Consider the following 15,889-nt stretch of genomic DNA (forward strand, 5'->3'; position numbering starts at 1 on the left):
GGGTCCGCAGGATTGCTAAACCTGTGACAGTACTGAGTACAGTCCCCCATACGGCCCAACGGTGGGTAGAGGGCATCCATGAAGAGGTGGAGAGATGCCAGCTTCCGGAGGATCTCTACCATGACAGATTCCTGTGGAGAATAGGCGTCGCAGAGCGCCCTAGCGCGCCGTAAAAGCGGCTCATACAAACATACACATACATAAAAAAATCATTTCGTTCTCAAAAGGAATATATACCTCATATCGTATTTTCTTAGGGGGAAAATAAAACCAACAGTGATAAAAAGCTAAAAGAGAAAGACGCAAAGATAAAAACCGGAAACGAAAGAGAATTTTAAAAAAAATATAAATGAACTAGGGGCCCTGCCCCCTGACCGCTACGCGGCCCAACCCCCGGGAGGGCGCCTCGCGCCCTCAGGCCCGCCTCGCGGGCCCTATACGCAAATGTATAGGGAAAAATGTTCTTCCATTTTAATACACCATTCTGTGTTCGAGCTGCATCGATTTCAAAATTTTTGACGTAACACTCAGATTTTTAAATGATGAGGAATAGCTGGATGTACATAATTTCACAGTCCACTTACTGGAAAAATTTCTATTTATTATGTTATTTTTAAATACTTAATTTAAAAAAAATCGGATTTCGACCGTTAAGAGTTAATAATATTTGGTCCGTCCCGACGCGACGCAGCGCCTGCCTTTTCACTTTGTATCTGCTGTTTATCTGCTGTAAATATTAATAGAAATTCTGCAATCAAGTATATTGACCAATGCCACAAATCTAAGCCGGAAGAATGCAGGAAAAATTGAGTTAAACCTTATACCTTGGACCTTGAACCTTGAACCCTGAGCGATGCACCGTTCCTCAACTCTTCGAATGAATAGCCCTTCACGAGCTTTTCCATTGTTTTATTGTTTATTCGAGTCACTCAGGTAGAATCCCACACCTTGACGTTTCTAGCGGAAACGACATATTTCTCACGCTATTAACATTGGACATAAGTGACATGAGCTTTAAAAGCTCTACAACATTAAAAGTTCGGGGTTTCATAATTTTTTGCACATCTACATCTACTACAGATAACATACATGTAAAGATCATCCTTATCGGTCTGGCAGTTCGTCAGAAATAGTGCTTCCAAGATTTTGCTTGTAGCTGTGTAATATAGATCAAGAGAGAGATAAATAAAAAAAATGAAAATAAAGAAAAATTAGACAGCGTTGATAGTCTATTAGGCTCTTACTACTTCCGTCAAGAAAGTTTTGCCAAGATTTATTAAACAAATATTAACGCCGCGGCGATACAAAAAGCGGCCCCTTGATGGCGCGAAGGGCCTTTCGGGGGTTGAGCCGCGTAGCGGCTAGGAGGCGTAGCCTCCTAATTGATAAATATATGGAGATGAAGTAGTGATGGGGACCGATCATTTCTTCAAAGACGCATTTGACTGTGACGTCAGTCCCATCGGATGGAGGAGAGTGACAACCGTGGATCTCCCTCCGCGATTTGACTTTATTATCGGTGGAGTAGGGGTCTAAAAACTGCTCAACGATAATATAGTTCGAGTTCTGAATCGCTATGAGCCCACTTATGTGTTTCACGTACTTTCATTGCACATAAACATCTCTGATGTTTTTGTTTTATTCTCTCTGATTGCAAGTAATTATATCCTCATTTCGTTTCCTTCCCCTTTCATTTTTTCCTCTTTTGGAGCATTTGTGTCTATTTACAATTATTATCTTAAAATAGCTCTCCCTAGAGTACATTTCCCGCTTCAAACGGAACCAATTTGTTTTAATGACATTTCCGGCTAAATCATGGGTTTTCCCGGGAAGGCAGCCTATCTTCCCTCCCGAACTCTACTGTTGCCAGATGAGTTGATTTTTCGGCACAAACCCGTGTAAGGCTTCAGCAAATCCATGTATAATATTCACATTTATCGCACTATCTGGCAACTCCTCGAGTGAGATAGAAAAAGGTGGAATCCTTCCACTCTTATATTAATGATGATACCCCTAAATAACATTTATGGACTAAAGCTGACCGTATCTATCCTCTCATTTTTGCAGTCGGACAAATTCTGTGAAATGGAATCGGTCCCTTACTTCGCTGGGAATTTGAACAGGAATTTACTCATTTTAGTATTCCATATGTAGTACAAATGCCAAAACGGAAGCTAGGCAGTGCAAACCTCATTGACAAGAACAAAACTAAGAGCATGACTATGAGTCTTGCTAAAAAAGGTTATTAAATTAGCAACCAGTTTTTTTCTTCCTATTCACCTTCTCTTTTCTTCATTTAGTCGTAATAAAGCAGTTTCAAGGTCCTGAACTCTTTCCTCTTGCTCGTGTAAAAGTTTGTGTGCAACTTCAAGTCTTGTAATAGGTTCTTCTCTGCGCTCTTCTAGTTCAGCACATCGTTGTTTGTATTGCAATACCTAGGGGGGAAAAAGTAAGTTGATTATACTTGATGAGGTTCAACAAGGTTTATCAATAAAACTAAGTAGTTGAAACAAGTTTCTTGGAACAATTAGTGTGAATCGGAAAAGTAAAACTGTCTTCAATGAAAGAAAGAAACAAAGAAAAAAAAAAGTATGAAAAAATACCGAACGTAAGAAAGAAAATAGAGAGAAAAATATGCTTCGCAAGTTTTTTAACTTAACTAGAAAATGAGATTCCCTGACCATTTTTTACATTTTATGTACCTACGAGAAATTTCTATACACAACAGGGAAAAGTCACCTAGCACCCCTGTAACTTTTTTCTTAAATGACAGAAATTTGAACCTTTGGGGATGTTCCTAGGTCTAAAGTACGCTGCAACTTTTGGCCCCCAAAATTTTGGGGGCGGCCCCCTCTGAGGGGGCCGAGGGTCAACTTTTTCTGACAAATAGTAACCCCCATTTTGTGACACTCGTACGAAAAACAATAGGTAGGGAAAGAAAAATTTTGGAGCGAACCGCGGGTCAAAATTTCGATTTTTCGGAAAATGACGACCAGTCAACGTTCAAAATAACGGGAATGGCTTCTCCGTTTTAATTAACGGATTGGGCTGCAACTTGGAATCGTAAGGTTTTTTAGGACGAAGAAAACGGTTCTGGCAGAGTTAGTTATCCGGGAGATTTAGTCCATTTCAAAAAGCGGCGGTCCAAATGGCGACCTGGCGCGAGAAGTGCATATTTAGGCTGCTCAGTGCATCATGGGCCATAGGCAGGCTTTCACCGTATTCAAGTCATTTGAAGCTGATGTTGAAACTATAACCTACACTTTACTTGTTGAAAAGTTTCAAAAACATTTTGCACCACAGGTCAGTGTCACTTTAAAGCGAATCACATTCTTCAGTCGCAAACAAAAATCTGGAGAATCTTTAGAAGATTACTTAACATTGCTTAAAAATTTGAGTTTAAATTTCCAAGTAGACACCATCAAAGAATCCATAACTAAAGATCTCTTAATAGGTGGTCAAAATTCTAAAAATCAAAACATCAAAGAAAAACTCATACTCTCTGATGAAAAAGAACTCACTAAGGTCTTTGAATTAGCTCAAAGATTACAGATGTCTAAAGAACATCCCAACAAACTCAGCAAAGAACTTAATGCTATCAGTTCTCAATCGAATTACTCTTCAAAAACTAGATGAAGATCACCAGATAAATCTCGTAATTCTCACTCTTATGCGTATCGCTCAAAAAGAACAACACCCTCATCACAAGAACGTTCACCATCACCAAACAGATTTGGCAGATCTTATTATTCTCCTAAACGCTCATTCCATCGCAATGGCAGTCCTCATCCTCGGTACTCGCCTCATCAATATCACGTCGCTATGGCAGTCCACATTCCAGCAGAGGCTCATCACCTAGTCATCTTCATCCAACATCAAACTTCTGTGCTAACTGCGGCAACGCTTATCACCAATATCAGTGTCCAGCCAAAAATGTAAGGAGTCGTCGATGCAACTCCATAGGTCATTTTCAAAAAATGTGTTCAGTTGTATATGTCAATAGCGTTCAGTTTAACCGTAATAGTGACTAAGATAATAATGCCAATTTAAGTAATTGTGATAGTGATGCTCATTCTACCCTATTCGTAGGCAATATCAAATCCAAGCCGACTTTATCCAAAAAGTGGTTCGAAACCATTGTGATTAATAAATTTAACCATTGTGCTGGAATTGACTCCGGAGCTAAAACTAATATCATGTCTCTAAACTCGTTTAAAAATTTAAAATTAAATCCAAAGTACACCGTGAAATCAAGTGCAAATCTAACAACCCTAGATCAACAAAACGTTGATGATCTAGGTGAGTGTGATATCAACTTGATGTTTAGAAATAAATTTTTTACTGCTGTTTTTCATATTGTCAACTTTGACACGTACACTTCAATTGAGTTAGTATTAGCTGAAGAACTTGGTTTGATTTGCAGAGTAAATTCAGTTCAAACTGTTCAAAAGTCCAAACATAGGCAAACATTAAAAACTTTTAGACACGTTTTCGAAGGCACAGGGAGTGTCAAAGAGAGTAATGTCAAACTTGAAATAGATCCCAAAGTCAAACCTGTTCATGATCCGCTTAGAAAAATTCCAATTCGTACCAGAGGTCCTTAAAAAAAACATCTGAAAGAATTATCTGACATGAACGATATCAAAAAAGTTAATGGCTACACACCCTGGACCAACTCCATCGTAATTGCGCATAGTAAAGATAAGAGTACTCGTTTATGTTTGGATCCCAGAAATCTTAATGAGGCTATAAAACGCCCAGTACGTTGCCCCCAGAGACAAATTTTATTCGTTCGGAATTAAAAGGCTCCAAATTGTTCACAGAATTAGACGTAAAAAACAGATTTTGGAATCTATCTTTAAACAAAGAAAGTTCAGATTTATGTACTTTTAACACTCTCTTTGGAAAATATCAATTTTTAGGGCTACCTTTTGGTATAAATGCGGCTATTGATACTTTCTAAGAGTTTATGGTTGAAAAATTCAAGGACATGTCAAATCTCATCATTTATGTTTACAATATTTTAATTCGTGCAAAATCGACGAAAGAATATGATGAGACCCGCATTGCTGTCCTAAAAAGAGCTGATGAACTTGGTCTTCGACTCAACCTGCCTAAACGAAAATTTTTTCAAACGTCTATTAATTTTTTAGGAGAAATCTATTCAGAAAACGAAATATCAATTGATCCTGATCGAGTTGAAGCCATTCTAAAGATGAAACCCCCCACCAACGTCACAGAGTTACAAAGATTTTTAGGAATAGCCGACTATCTCAGATCCTTTACACCAAATCTATCTGAACACACGACCAACCTGCGCAAACTCTTAAAGAAAGACAATCTTTGGGAATGGACTCAACCTTATCAAGTAGAATTTGAAATTCTTAAGAAATTAATTACAGATGCTCCAGTATTAACAAATTTTGATGTCAATATGCCTCTCAAATTATCAGTAGATGCTTCAAAAGAAGCGTTAGGGGCAGTAATTACTTAAAAAAATAAACCCATTGCCTTTGCAAGTTTAACTTTAACTGAATCTCAAAAAATATGGGGTCGAATTGAAAAAGAACTTTTAGCCATCTACTTCGGCTGTACTAAATTTCATCAATATCTCTTCGGTCAGAAAATACCAACAGAGACTGACCATCAGCCACTCGAAACCTTATTTAGGAAACAGTTAAAAGATGTGCCAGTACGGTTTCAAAGGATAATGTTGAAATTGCAAAGGTATGATCTAGATGTAAAATGGGTGCCAGGTAAAACATTAGTCATTGCTGATGCTCTCAGTAGAGCTGCATTAAATTAACAGTTAAAAAACTCTGAAGAACTAGAATCTGAAACAAATTGTCAAATAACTTCTATTGACTATCATCTCTTATTATCTTTTACTGATAAGAAATTAAAATAATTTGAGACTGAAGCCATGAAAGACGAAATTCTAAATATTTAAAAAAACTATTTCTAATCTGGTTGGCCCCCAACCAAAAACATTTACATATTTTAGCTAAGCCCTTTCTCAAAAGTCGTCATCAAATTTTTGTGAAAGATAATTTAGTTTTCAAGTTAGGTAGTGTCATAGTTCCTGAATCCTTGCAACATCAGACCTTGAAAACTATACATGAAGGTCATCTACGATTTTTTTCAGCTTATCGCCGAGCCAAAAATATTGTTTACTGGCCTTCCATGAAAACAGATCTAAAAAATCTTTCGGAAAGTTGTGAAACTTGTGATAAATACTCCAATGCCAATGAAAAACAACCAATCACACCTCGTGAAATTCCCCTCATTCCCTGGAACAAGGCAAGTTGTGATCTCTTTGAACTAAACAATGAAAAGTTTTTGATGGTAGTCGACTATTTTTCAGAATTTCCAGAGCTTGCCTCTTTGAAAAAAGCTTCTAAAGACAAATATATTATCAATAATCTGAAATAAATTTTTTCAAGATTTGGAATACCTAAAACTCTCGTAACAGACAATGGTCTACCTTTCAACTCGGAATCTTTTTCAAACTTTTTAGACTCATGGGATATTGATCATCGCACCTCATCTCCTCGCTACCCTCGTTCCAACGGTATGGTTGAACGTACCATTTAAACTATCAAAAATTTAATCCGTAAATGTCTTAGTAGTGGGGAGAACTTTAACCTAGCACTACTAAACTTTCGCAATACACCTAAAACTGAAGCTCCATCACCTTATGAATTGTAGATGTCCCGAAATCTTATGACAAAGTTGCTTACATCTGAAAAATAATTGAAACCAAAAACAATCGACTCCAAAGAGTATGTTCAAACCTTGAAAAAAAGATCTCAGTCGATGATTAAATCATCATCTAGTCTCAAAAAAACTTAAACCCCTTAACATTAATGATAACATATTTTTTAAGAAAACGCCAGATGATCATTGGGTGCCAGGCACCATCATTGGCAAATGTATAGAGCCAGATTCGTATTTGATTCAGTCTACAAATGGTAAGGTTTACAGACGCACTCGGTACCATTTAAAAGCTCACAACAAGAATGTTCGCTTCAGCTTTGACAATCTAGATGATAAACATGAAGCAGTGTACAACAAGCAACACTTTCTGCTGATCATCAACGTGCTGAACATAAATTATCTTTTCGGATCGTCCCTACTCCAAAACCAAAAAACTCTGTCAAAACTTCAAGTGGCAGTCATTATTCAAGTGGCAAATCTCCCCCAGTTGATTTGAGAAGAAATTCTGATTCTGATGATGAATACAGTACGCCCCAAATTGTTCCTACTCCTCACATTTTCAGACCCAGGTAGAGGTCTAAATTTAACTCCTATAGACCCCAGAAATCGACCAATAAAACGTCCAGCCAGATATTACGATTCATAAACAAAGGGCACAAGTTTCTCCCCCCCCCCCCAAAAAAAAAAAAAATTCTTAATTACTAATTTTATGAATTATTATCTGTGATGATCAATCAAATTTATTCATATTTCAGGTTCTGATGTTATTGTTAGTGCTGAGTTAAAAATCTAGTATATGTCTGTTTCCATCGCACCTCTTATCGTTTTTCAAAAAAAAAAGGAAAAAAAGGAGATGTTTGGATCTGGAGAGTAGTTTCAGTCTGTCCAGTGTGGCAGCACTTATATGGCCCATCGAGAGGGATTGTCTCTCGAGAAAGAAGCAATAGAGATTCATCATGGCGCTCATGCAACCCGGTCGTTATTTTGTTCCCTGTACATCACACTCAACGAGTACGTGACTTTTGGACAACCCTGTATGGTAGATTGAAATAATACTTGACTGCACCGTCTTCGCACCAGTCTTCGAATACACTATATTGTGTGCATGATAAATTCCTTTACGGCACATGTAAAAAGTTATCATGCTAACTGATTTTCAATTGTATTTTTAGCCTTTTGGAGGAAATTTGGCTGGCATTATTAAATCAATTGTAATTCGTATTTACAAGAAATAAAGACCATATTTTGGATCATTGGTGCAATTTTTCATAAACATCTCGAAAGAATAGGTTCTGGTCAATAGCTTATGCACCTGAAATTACTCATTTTTTGTCAGTTCCCATTGTTTAAAAATTCAAAATCAACACCGTACAGTAAATTGATATTCTTGCCTTAGCTTGCAATCTGCTGACCAAAGCTGCTTGATGTTGCTGGGCCTGTTTGTAAGTGTCTAATCTTCTTTTATACGTGGCTGATTCCTCTTCTAGCTGCCGCCTCAGCTGTTGATTTTGGTGGTGGAGTGGTTCCCGTTCTTCTTCCATTTTTCCTCCACTACCTGAGCTACCACTTACCTGCATACAAGCACAGATAAACACACTCCGATCATTTTATCTCGAAATGCATAGGGAAAACAAAGTGGATTATAGCACACACATGTAGTTGTAATGAGTATAGCTATATCTCCAGTGGCAGTGCTTTAATCCCAAGTAGCAAAGGTTGCAACAATTTGTAACAAAATTGTTTGATTCTTGCAACTGATAGATTGATGTGCAGATTGCCTACTCTCTCCCCCAGAGAAGTTATAATTGTTGGAACTAGTTGCGATTAAGTTGAAACATATTTCAACTTCAAAATATTGCTGGTTGCCTATCTTTAGATTTTAAACAACTTTGGTTAAGCAATTTTGTAATCTCAGCAGGTTGCAACTTTGTCTTCCAATCAGATCGCCTAAAATCGGCACTTATCGACCAAAAGTTGACCGAAAGTTGCAACTTTGTTGCAACAAATACCAAAATTGTTTCAACTTGTTGCAACTTTTACATTAGAAAATGCTACTTGAGATATAATACAGTTTCGAGCCTGAGATTCTAGCGCCTCCCACTAGAAAAAACTCCCATTGTAAATTTATTTAAACGTTTCATGGATGATTCTCACACCGACACTGTTTCAAGGACGAGTGAACTTATGATTCTCCAAGAAATTTTGGCTGTTGTAACTTACAAGAGTTCCAAGTCTCTTTGGAGTGTGTTCTGGATTAATAAGTAACAATGTGTATCTTCACAGGTTTTAACATAATCCTAAGGCATTAACCATTGATTTACAAAAAAACTCACCTTCAAATAGTGACAAAAAAGTAAAAACTCAGGAAAATGGCTAAATATTGAGCTAACGTCAATGTCTGTTATCACTGTGGCAGATGTAAACAATCGCCCATTGACCACAGTCTTCCTTAAAATGGGGCTCATCCCGTCGGTTCTTAATTATCTAGTGCAGGTTTTAACCATTTAAACGTCCGATGAATCTTACTCTGTAGTATAAAATCATAAGGGTGCCGTGTCTCGCTAAGAGTGTCACGCTGAGGGTGCAACGCTAATCATGTCACAAACCGGTTTCTCCTTCACTCCCCGCTCCCCTCCCGCCGAGCACGCTCACATGCTTCCCGCCGTCTCCAAACCGGGTTTCCCCTAACTCTTAATAATCATTTAACGATCTCACGATATCCGCACATCAGAGGCTCTTCGCGCCTCTGGGGGATTGGACCGCGCAGCGGCCAGGGGGCGCACCCCTTAGTACATTGTAAATGATGAAAAGACCAGGTTTGTCACGCGATGGGACGTAAAGAGTGTGCCGGATCCGGTCCCGCGTAAAAGTGACCGTTTCGAATGGGTCAGTTCCAAAATAGCTTTTTTTTAGTTTGAGAGGTCATTTCAAGCTTTCTTAGTAGCGCCATCGTTCTTTTCGTGAAAGCAATTGTAATCAGTTATCAATTAGGATGGAGGCCAGACTGAATAGGGAAGAATTGAAACAGAAGCTGAGCCGTGGGCAAGAAGTTGCGTGCGTTGGCGCGGGGGGCGAGAGTGCGCGGCGAGCGGAATTTCCGTACTACTGCGCTGATTGGCCGAGCGAGAGTTGCGGACGAACGATGTATGAAAAAGTACCTACGTGGAGGTGGTCCGGCAGCAACATACCCGCCGCTAGTCTCTGGAAGACAATACGAGTAGAAAATAGTAGTTGCGTACGTTGCCAGCGAGCGCGCTGCGAGCTCTTCTGTTTCAATTAATTAGCATTGAGTTGGGCCTCTGACCCAAAGACATACAGACGGAACGCTAAAAGCAAAAAATGAAGCTTCTTTTCAACCACCCCTACTATTGGCTAGAGGATTGGCGGCGAAATCGGGGCAAGTTTGAAATGCAAATGTAGGGCGGGAACTAAATAAAATTGCGGAAACAAAGTATTCTAGGTTAATTTTTGCCCAAATTCACTTACCCACTCATGTTTTTTTAACTTTAGGTTCGTTTTGGTCCGTCGTCGACCGATATATTTCATTTGGGAGTAAAGGTCATCTAGGACTGTAACGGCCTGTTTGAACCGGCAGAACCACCATGAGCAGAAGAAAAACTAACTCAATCTGAAATTACTGCCTTTTACCGAGGAAAAGTAAGTGTATTATTATAAAAAGTCGCAGTCCCAACTTTCTTAATATACTTATTCGTTTTAGGCATTTAAAATACGTTTCGAAGAAGGAATGTGGTAAAATCAAGAGGACAAGTTCAAATCAAATTTCCGTTTGCCGCCACGGATTCCCGCGCTCATTTACACACTCACACAAGCACCCAGCGCCAAACCAGGCTTCACTTTTTCCCCGTGCTTTTAGATACGAGCACTCCATTTTTATGTCTTTGCTCTGACCTTCCATACTCTTTGCTTTCGCCATCTCCTGATGTAATCTCTCCTATCTCCTGGCTTCCAGTAGTGTCTCTCGTAAGTTTTCTTTTCTGTCTTTTTATTATTATTTAACTTCCTACTGATTCCCAGTCGTGTTACGCAGTCTTTCTTTCCTACTGGAATGCCAGTAACGGTTTACAACTTAGCGTTTTATGTAAAAGCTCTTCTAGTTTCTTAAATTTAAAGTAGTAAAGTTTCAGACAGTAAAGGTCATCAAGCTTTTTCTTCGTATTATTCAGTCTTTCTTTATTCTCTCGATGAAAGTTAAAATTTCTCATGTAATTCTCCATTCAATTAAATTAAATTTTCTCGTGAGTTTCTTTTTTGCCATCTTCTTTAGTAATCAAAATTCATGCCTTTCTCTTTTCTTAGCAACCCAGACTTGCTCTGAAGTCGGCTCCGCGCAGCCGGGTAGGTATTCCAAATTCTTCGTCAACAACATTCAATTAGGGAACCCGGCCTTGTTCTCAAGGCGGCCCTGCGAGGCCTGGTAACCTTTCTTAAAGTAAAAATCCATACAGTCCACTCCTCAAAGTCTTTAACATTTTTTGTCTTCATTTTTATTATATTTTTGGGCTTTTGCCCGAACATGGTGTACAGATACTTGAGTATAAGAACGTTTCTTTGAAGGCGACATCAAGATTTTCATTCCTGAAATGGAATTGACTTCGCCAAAGTTGTCAAATTATACAAAAAAGCTAAAAATGCTCTTCTTGCACAATTTGGCAACTTTCCCGGGCAACTTAACTGGGAACAATCTACACAGGGCCTAGTACCAAAATGGGTACACCATAATAATTCCAACTTGCCCTTTTCCTATCTCAATGCGAGGAGGGTACCTACACGCCGAAAAATACTTCCCATCAGCCGGTAATAAATCAATATTAACTCATTTTGGGAAGGACAAAACGTTTGTAACGGATGCAGAACTTTCAACAATCTCGCCTTCTTGAAGGCGCAATTAGATTAGAAGGTCGCCTTCACATTTACCAAAATTTCCCTAAAAAGAGGTGACATAAAAAATTTAGGAGGCGGATGGAGGGATTGCTCCCCGCAAATGACGCCCTTCTTCCATTTTCACGATGATCAAAAATGTTTGTCATGCCCGATTCAAAGCGACGGAAACCGATGCTTAATATTTCTCAAAAATAGAAGTTATCTAATATGATTTTCTTATGTCTCATGGAGAATATTCACTAAAAAGCATTACAAGTAAGTACAAATGTACGAATGTGCATTGGAAATTTAAGACTGCAAAATTTCCCGAACGAGGTGATCAGGATTAATTTTTCCTGATTTCATCAAGGACAAAACTCATGGTCACGGTTGAATTCTGATTTTCGGCGTGGAAAGTAAAAACGGCTGCATACCTCACGCGGCCTAGAAGAGGTTTGTCGGGTGAAAGAGAGAGGTCGCCTGGAAGCACCGTCTTTCCTTAGCTGCAACTGAAAAATAAAATTAAATAAAATAAATACATGAAGGAATAAATTAAATACAAAACAAAAGACACCGTGCATGCCATTAAAATTGTACGCTGGAAAAAATTATAGTTCCCATACCTACTGATGACAGCATTATCTGAACGATTTTGGGTTTTAATTCAATACGTACTTATGAAGAATCTTGCACCAAATGAATGATACTTCGTGAGGCGTCTAATCCAATGTCAACTAAATACACATTATGTAGATTGTCGTAAAAAATACCAAAAAGAAGAAGAAGAAAGAAACAACAACAACAACAACAACAACAACAAAAAGAAAAGTTTAGATCCACATTATCGGTGGCTGAAGCGTGAAACCATGTACTTCCATTGCGGTGTTTAAGAATTTCCGCCCTGTCCCAGTTTTCGAGGAGAAACAAGCCAACTTTAGGTAGGTACAGCTTAAAATTTTTACAGAATACTCTGCTAGCGAAGAGGAAGAATAAAGGAAGTTTTCAAGAAAATAAGTTAGACTAGACTAGTTTCCCAAGGAAACAATTAAGTACAGTTCCGCAGTTGCGCCATCGATATATTATGTGCCTTCTCACTATTGACATTGGAGATAAAAAAAAAAAAAAAGCACGGTTAGTAGTGAGGACGAGTCTCACCGGCCCCGAGATCGATTTTATCAAGAACTTTACATATTACAAACGGACATACATGAAACGTACACAACCACCGCCCTTGCGCTCCAAGCGGGGGAAAAAGGGAAAAACTAAAAATTCCCTACAAGTAACCTCCCCTGGGTTGGTGAATTTTTACAAAAGAATATAAGTAAAATTACAATAAATTTTACAAATTCCCCACAAGTACTTCAACACCTCCCTTAGTTTGGTGAATTTTTGCCAAAGAATATGAGTAAAATTACAATAAATTTTACAACAAGTGCTTCAAAAAACAAAATTACAATAAATTTTGCAACAAGTACTTTAAAAAACAAAATTACAGTAAATTTTAAAACAAGTACTCAAAAGCACCTCCCCTCAATTTTTGAGAAAAAAAAATTATTACCTGACAAAACAGGGAGTCCATGGTACTTGTGTGAATACATATGAGGGGGTAAAAACTCTAAATACTAGTTCAAAATTCCTGGTTGGAGCCCAATTCTTTTGGCAAAGGAATGAGTTTTAGTCCCGCTGAGAGACTTTGTGAACAAGTCAGCTGAATTGTTCTCACTTGCTACATATTCCAATTGGATCGTATTGTCCGTGGTGAGCTCCTTCACACATAGGAATTTAATTGAAAAATGTTTGCTCTTGTCAGCAATCGTCTCTTTGCTGGCTATGTCAATTGCGCCCTGATTATCGCATTGTACAGTGAAAGATTTCGGGATGAGATGCGAATGGTTCAAATCTTCCAACAACTGGCTCGACCAGACCAGTTCGCAGCAGCATTCATACAGGGTGTACCAAAAGTCCGTCCCACCCCTGCTAACTTTTGAACGAATTGAGCTAGGGAAATGAAACTTTGGGAATGTTCCTATCTCAAAGGGGACCATCTTTTGGGGGGTCAAAATTTTGGTCCCCCCTCAGGGGGGGCGCGGGGGGCCCCCAACTTTTTTTTTCAAATAGCAACCCCTATCTTGTGATATATCATTCGAAAGAACATAAAAAACTAAGAATTTTGGCGCAAACCGCAGATCAATATCTTAATTTTTGACCGAGTTATGATAGGTCAAAGGTCAAATTTGACCTATTTTCAAAAAATCATAACTCCGGTTCAAATTATCGTAAAGAAAAAATGAAACGGAAAAATTTACCAAATTGTGTCCGCTTTTAAGTAAAAATTGCAGAAATCACTTCGCTGTAATTTTAAGGGGGGGCTCGGACCCCCAAATACGTCAATTCAAAGGTCATTCAATTTTCCCGCGAAAAAAGGCAATTTCCCCTAGATTTGCCTCCACATTATCTCAGTAAGGTCAAAATTAGTTCAACATTACGTTGGCAAGTCCCCAAATTTCGGGAAAAGTTAAAAAAAAAAAGAAATTTAAGGTGATTAAATTTGACCGTTTAAATTTCGTTTTTTTTTTTCACTTTTCCCGAAATTTGGGGACTTGCCAACGTAATGTTGAACTAATTTTGACCTTACTGAGATAATGTGGAGGCAAATCTAGGGGAAATTGCCTTTTTTCGCGGGAAAATTGAATGACCTTTGAATTGACGTATTTGGGGGTCCGAGCCCCCCCTTAAAATTACAGCGAAGTGATTTCTGCAATTTTTACTTAAAAGCGAACACAATTTGGTAAATTTCCCCGTTTTATTTTTTTCTTTACGATAATTTGAACCGGAGTTATGATTTTTTTAAAATAGGTCAAATTTGACCTTTGTTGGGGGCCCCCCGCGCCCCCCCCTGAGGGGGGGACCAAAATTTTGACCCCCCCCCCAAAAGATGGTCCCCTTTGAGATAGGAACATTCTCAAAGTTTCATTACCCTAGCTCAATTCGTTCAAAAGTTAGCAGGGGTGGGACGGACTTTTGGTACACCCTGTATAATGCTACTACAGGGTGGCTCAGACCTACCGTACCAGGCCTTTTTTTCGGTTAATTTGGGTCATACGAAGTCAAGGATTGCGGAGATGAATAGGGAATCGACCCCAAGGAATCCGAATTTCATGGTTCCAGAGCCCCCCTGGCGCCCCTTGGGGGATAAAAGGGGGGTTCGTACTTCAAAAGTCAGGGTTAATGTCAAAACTTTGATATTAACCCTGACTTTTGAAATACGAACCCCCCTTTTACCCCCCAAGGGTCGCTAGGGGGGCTCTGGAACCATGAAATTCGGATTCCTTGGGGTCGATTCCCTTTTCATCCCCGCAATCCTGGACTTCGTATGACCCAAATTAACCGAAAAAAAAGCCTGGTATGGTAGGTCTGGGCCACTCTGTATAGTCCTTTTGGGCTAGAATTGGGCAACCTGATGTAATGTGCTCAATGGTTTCTTCGAACTGATGGCAGATTCTGCATTTACTGTTCACATGTTTCTTGTGGATTTTCTTCACCCGGTGCCTTGTGTTTAAGGCTTGATCCTGTGCCGCTACAATTAGGCTCTCTGTTTCTGCTTTTAGTACACCTTCACTGAGCCAAATAGTTGAGAGATTACTCTCAATAGAGTCATTTTCTAGCATCAGTGGATACTGTCCGTGCATGATCTTTCCTTTCCATTTAGTTCTGATGCTTTCTGAGATTTTCTTTTTGATTTTTTGCTTCCTGCTGTTCATGGGAGCCAATTCAAAGTTCTCTCCGAGCTCGGCTTCAAATTTATTTGCTTCTTTCGCAATGTGATCTTTGTCTAGAGTAAGATTGACGGCATATACGGCTTGAAGAAAAGGGTCTTCGTTCTTTTCTTCTTGGAGATACTACTTCGCATTGATGATGGAAGATTTGTACGTTGATTCTATTTGCCTAAGTCCTCGTCCTCCTAGTTTTCTGCTCACGTATAGCCTGTCCACGTCTGCGGATGGGTGGTGCATTTTATGCATTGTCAAGTACTTTCTCGTTTTTATGTCTAACGCTTTTTTTTTTTCATTTTCCAATTCAGAATTGCAAATCCTTACTTACTGTAGAACGGGTACGGCTAGCGCTCCGATTGCAGTTATCTTGTTATTTGCCGTTTGCTCTGTCTTCAGTACTGCTCTTACCCGTCGTATGTATTCTCTCTTTACCTTTCCTTTTATTGTCTTATGCAGGATACCTATACTTTCTTCCATTCCGAGGTATTTGTATGTTTCACCTGGGTCTAACTGTCGGA

The 15,889-nt window shown here is 38.9% G+C and overlaps 1 protein-coding gene across 9 annotated transcripts in view; it reads right to left on the reverse strand.

Annotated features, from left to right (window-relative positions):
- Root (ciliary rootlet coiled-coil, rootletin) overlaps window positions 1–15,889 on the reverse strand; it is a 348,852-nt gene that overhangs the window by 171,022 nt on the left and 161,941 nt on the right. For all 9 annotated transcript variants that reach the window (XM_072305010.1, XM_072305017.1, XM_072304988.1 and 6 more), the window contains 3 exons: window positions 12,033–12,107; window positions 8,109–8,288; window positions 2,281–2,435 (listed from right to left, as the gene is read on the reverse strand). In XM_072305010.1, coding sequence (XP_072161111.1) covers window positions 2,281–2,435; window positions 8,109–8,258 — 305 coding nt within the window. In that variant the 5' untranslated portion in view covers window positions 8,259–8,288; window positions 12,033–12,107. The remainder of the gene's footprint in view (window positions 1–2,280; window positions 2,436–8,108; window positions 8,289–12,032; window positions 12,108–15,889) is intronic.

The sequence above is a fragment of the Bemisia tabaci genome, chromosome 1 (assembly GCF_918797505.1).
Source record: "Bemisia tabaci chromosome 1, PGI_BMITA_v3".
NCBI classification, from domain to species: domain Eukaryota; kingdom Metazoa; phylum Arthropoda; class Insecta; order Hemiptera; family Aleyrodidae; genus Bemisia; species Bemisia tabaci.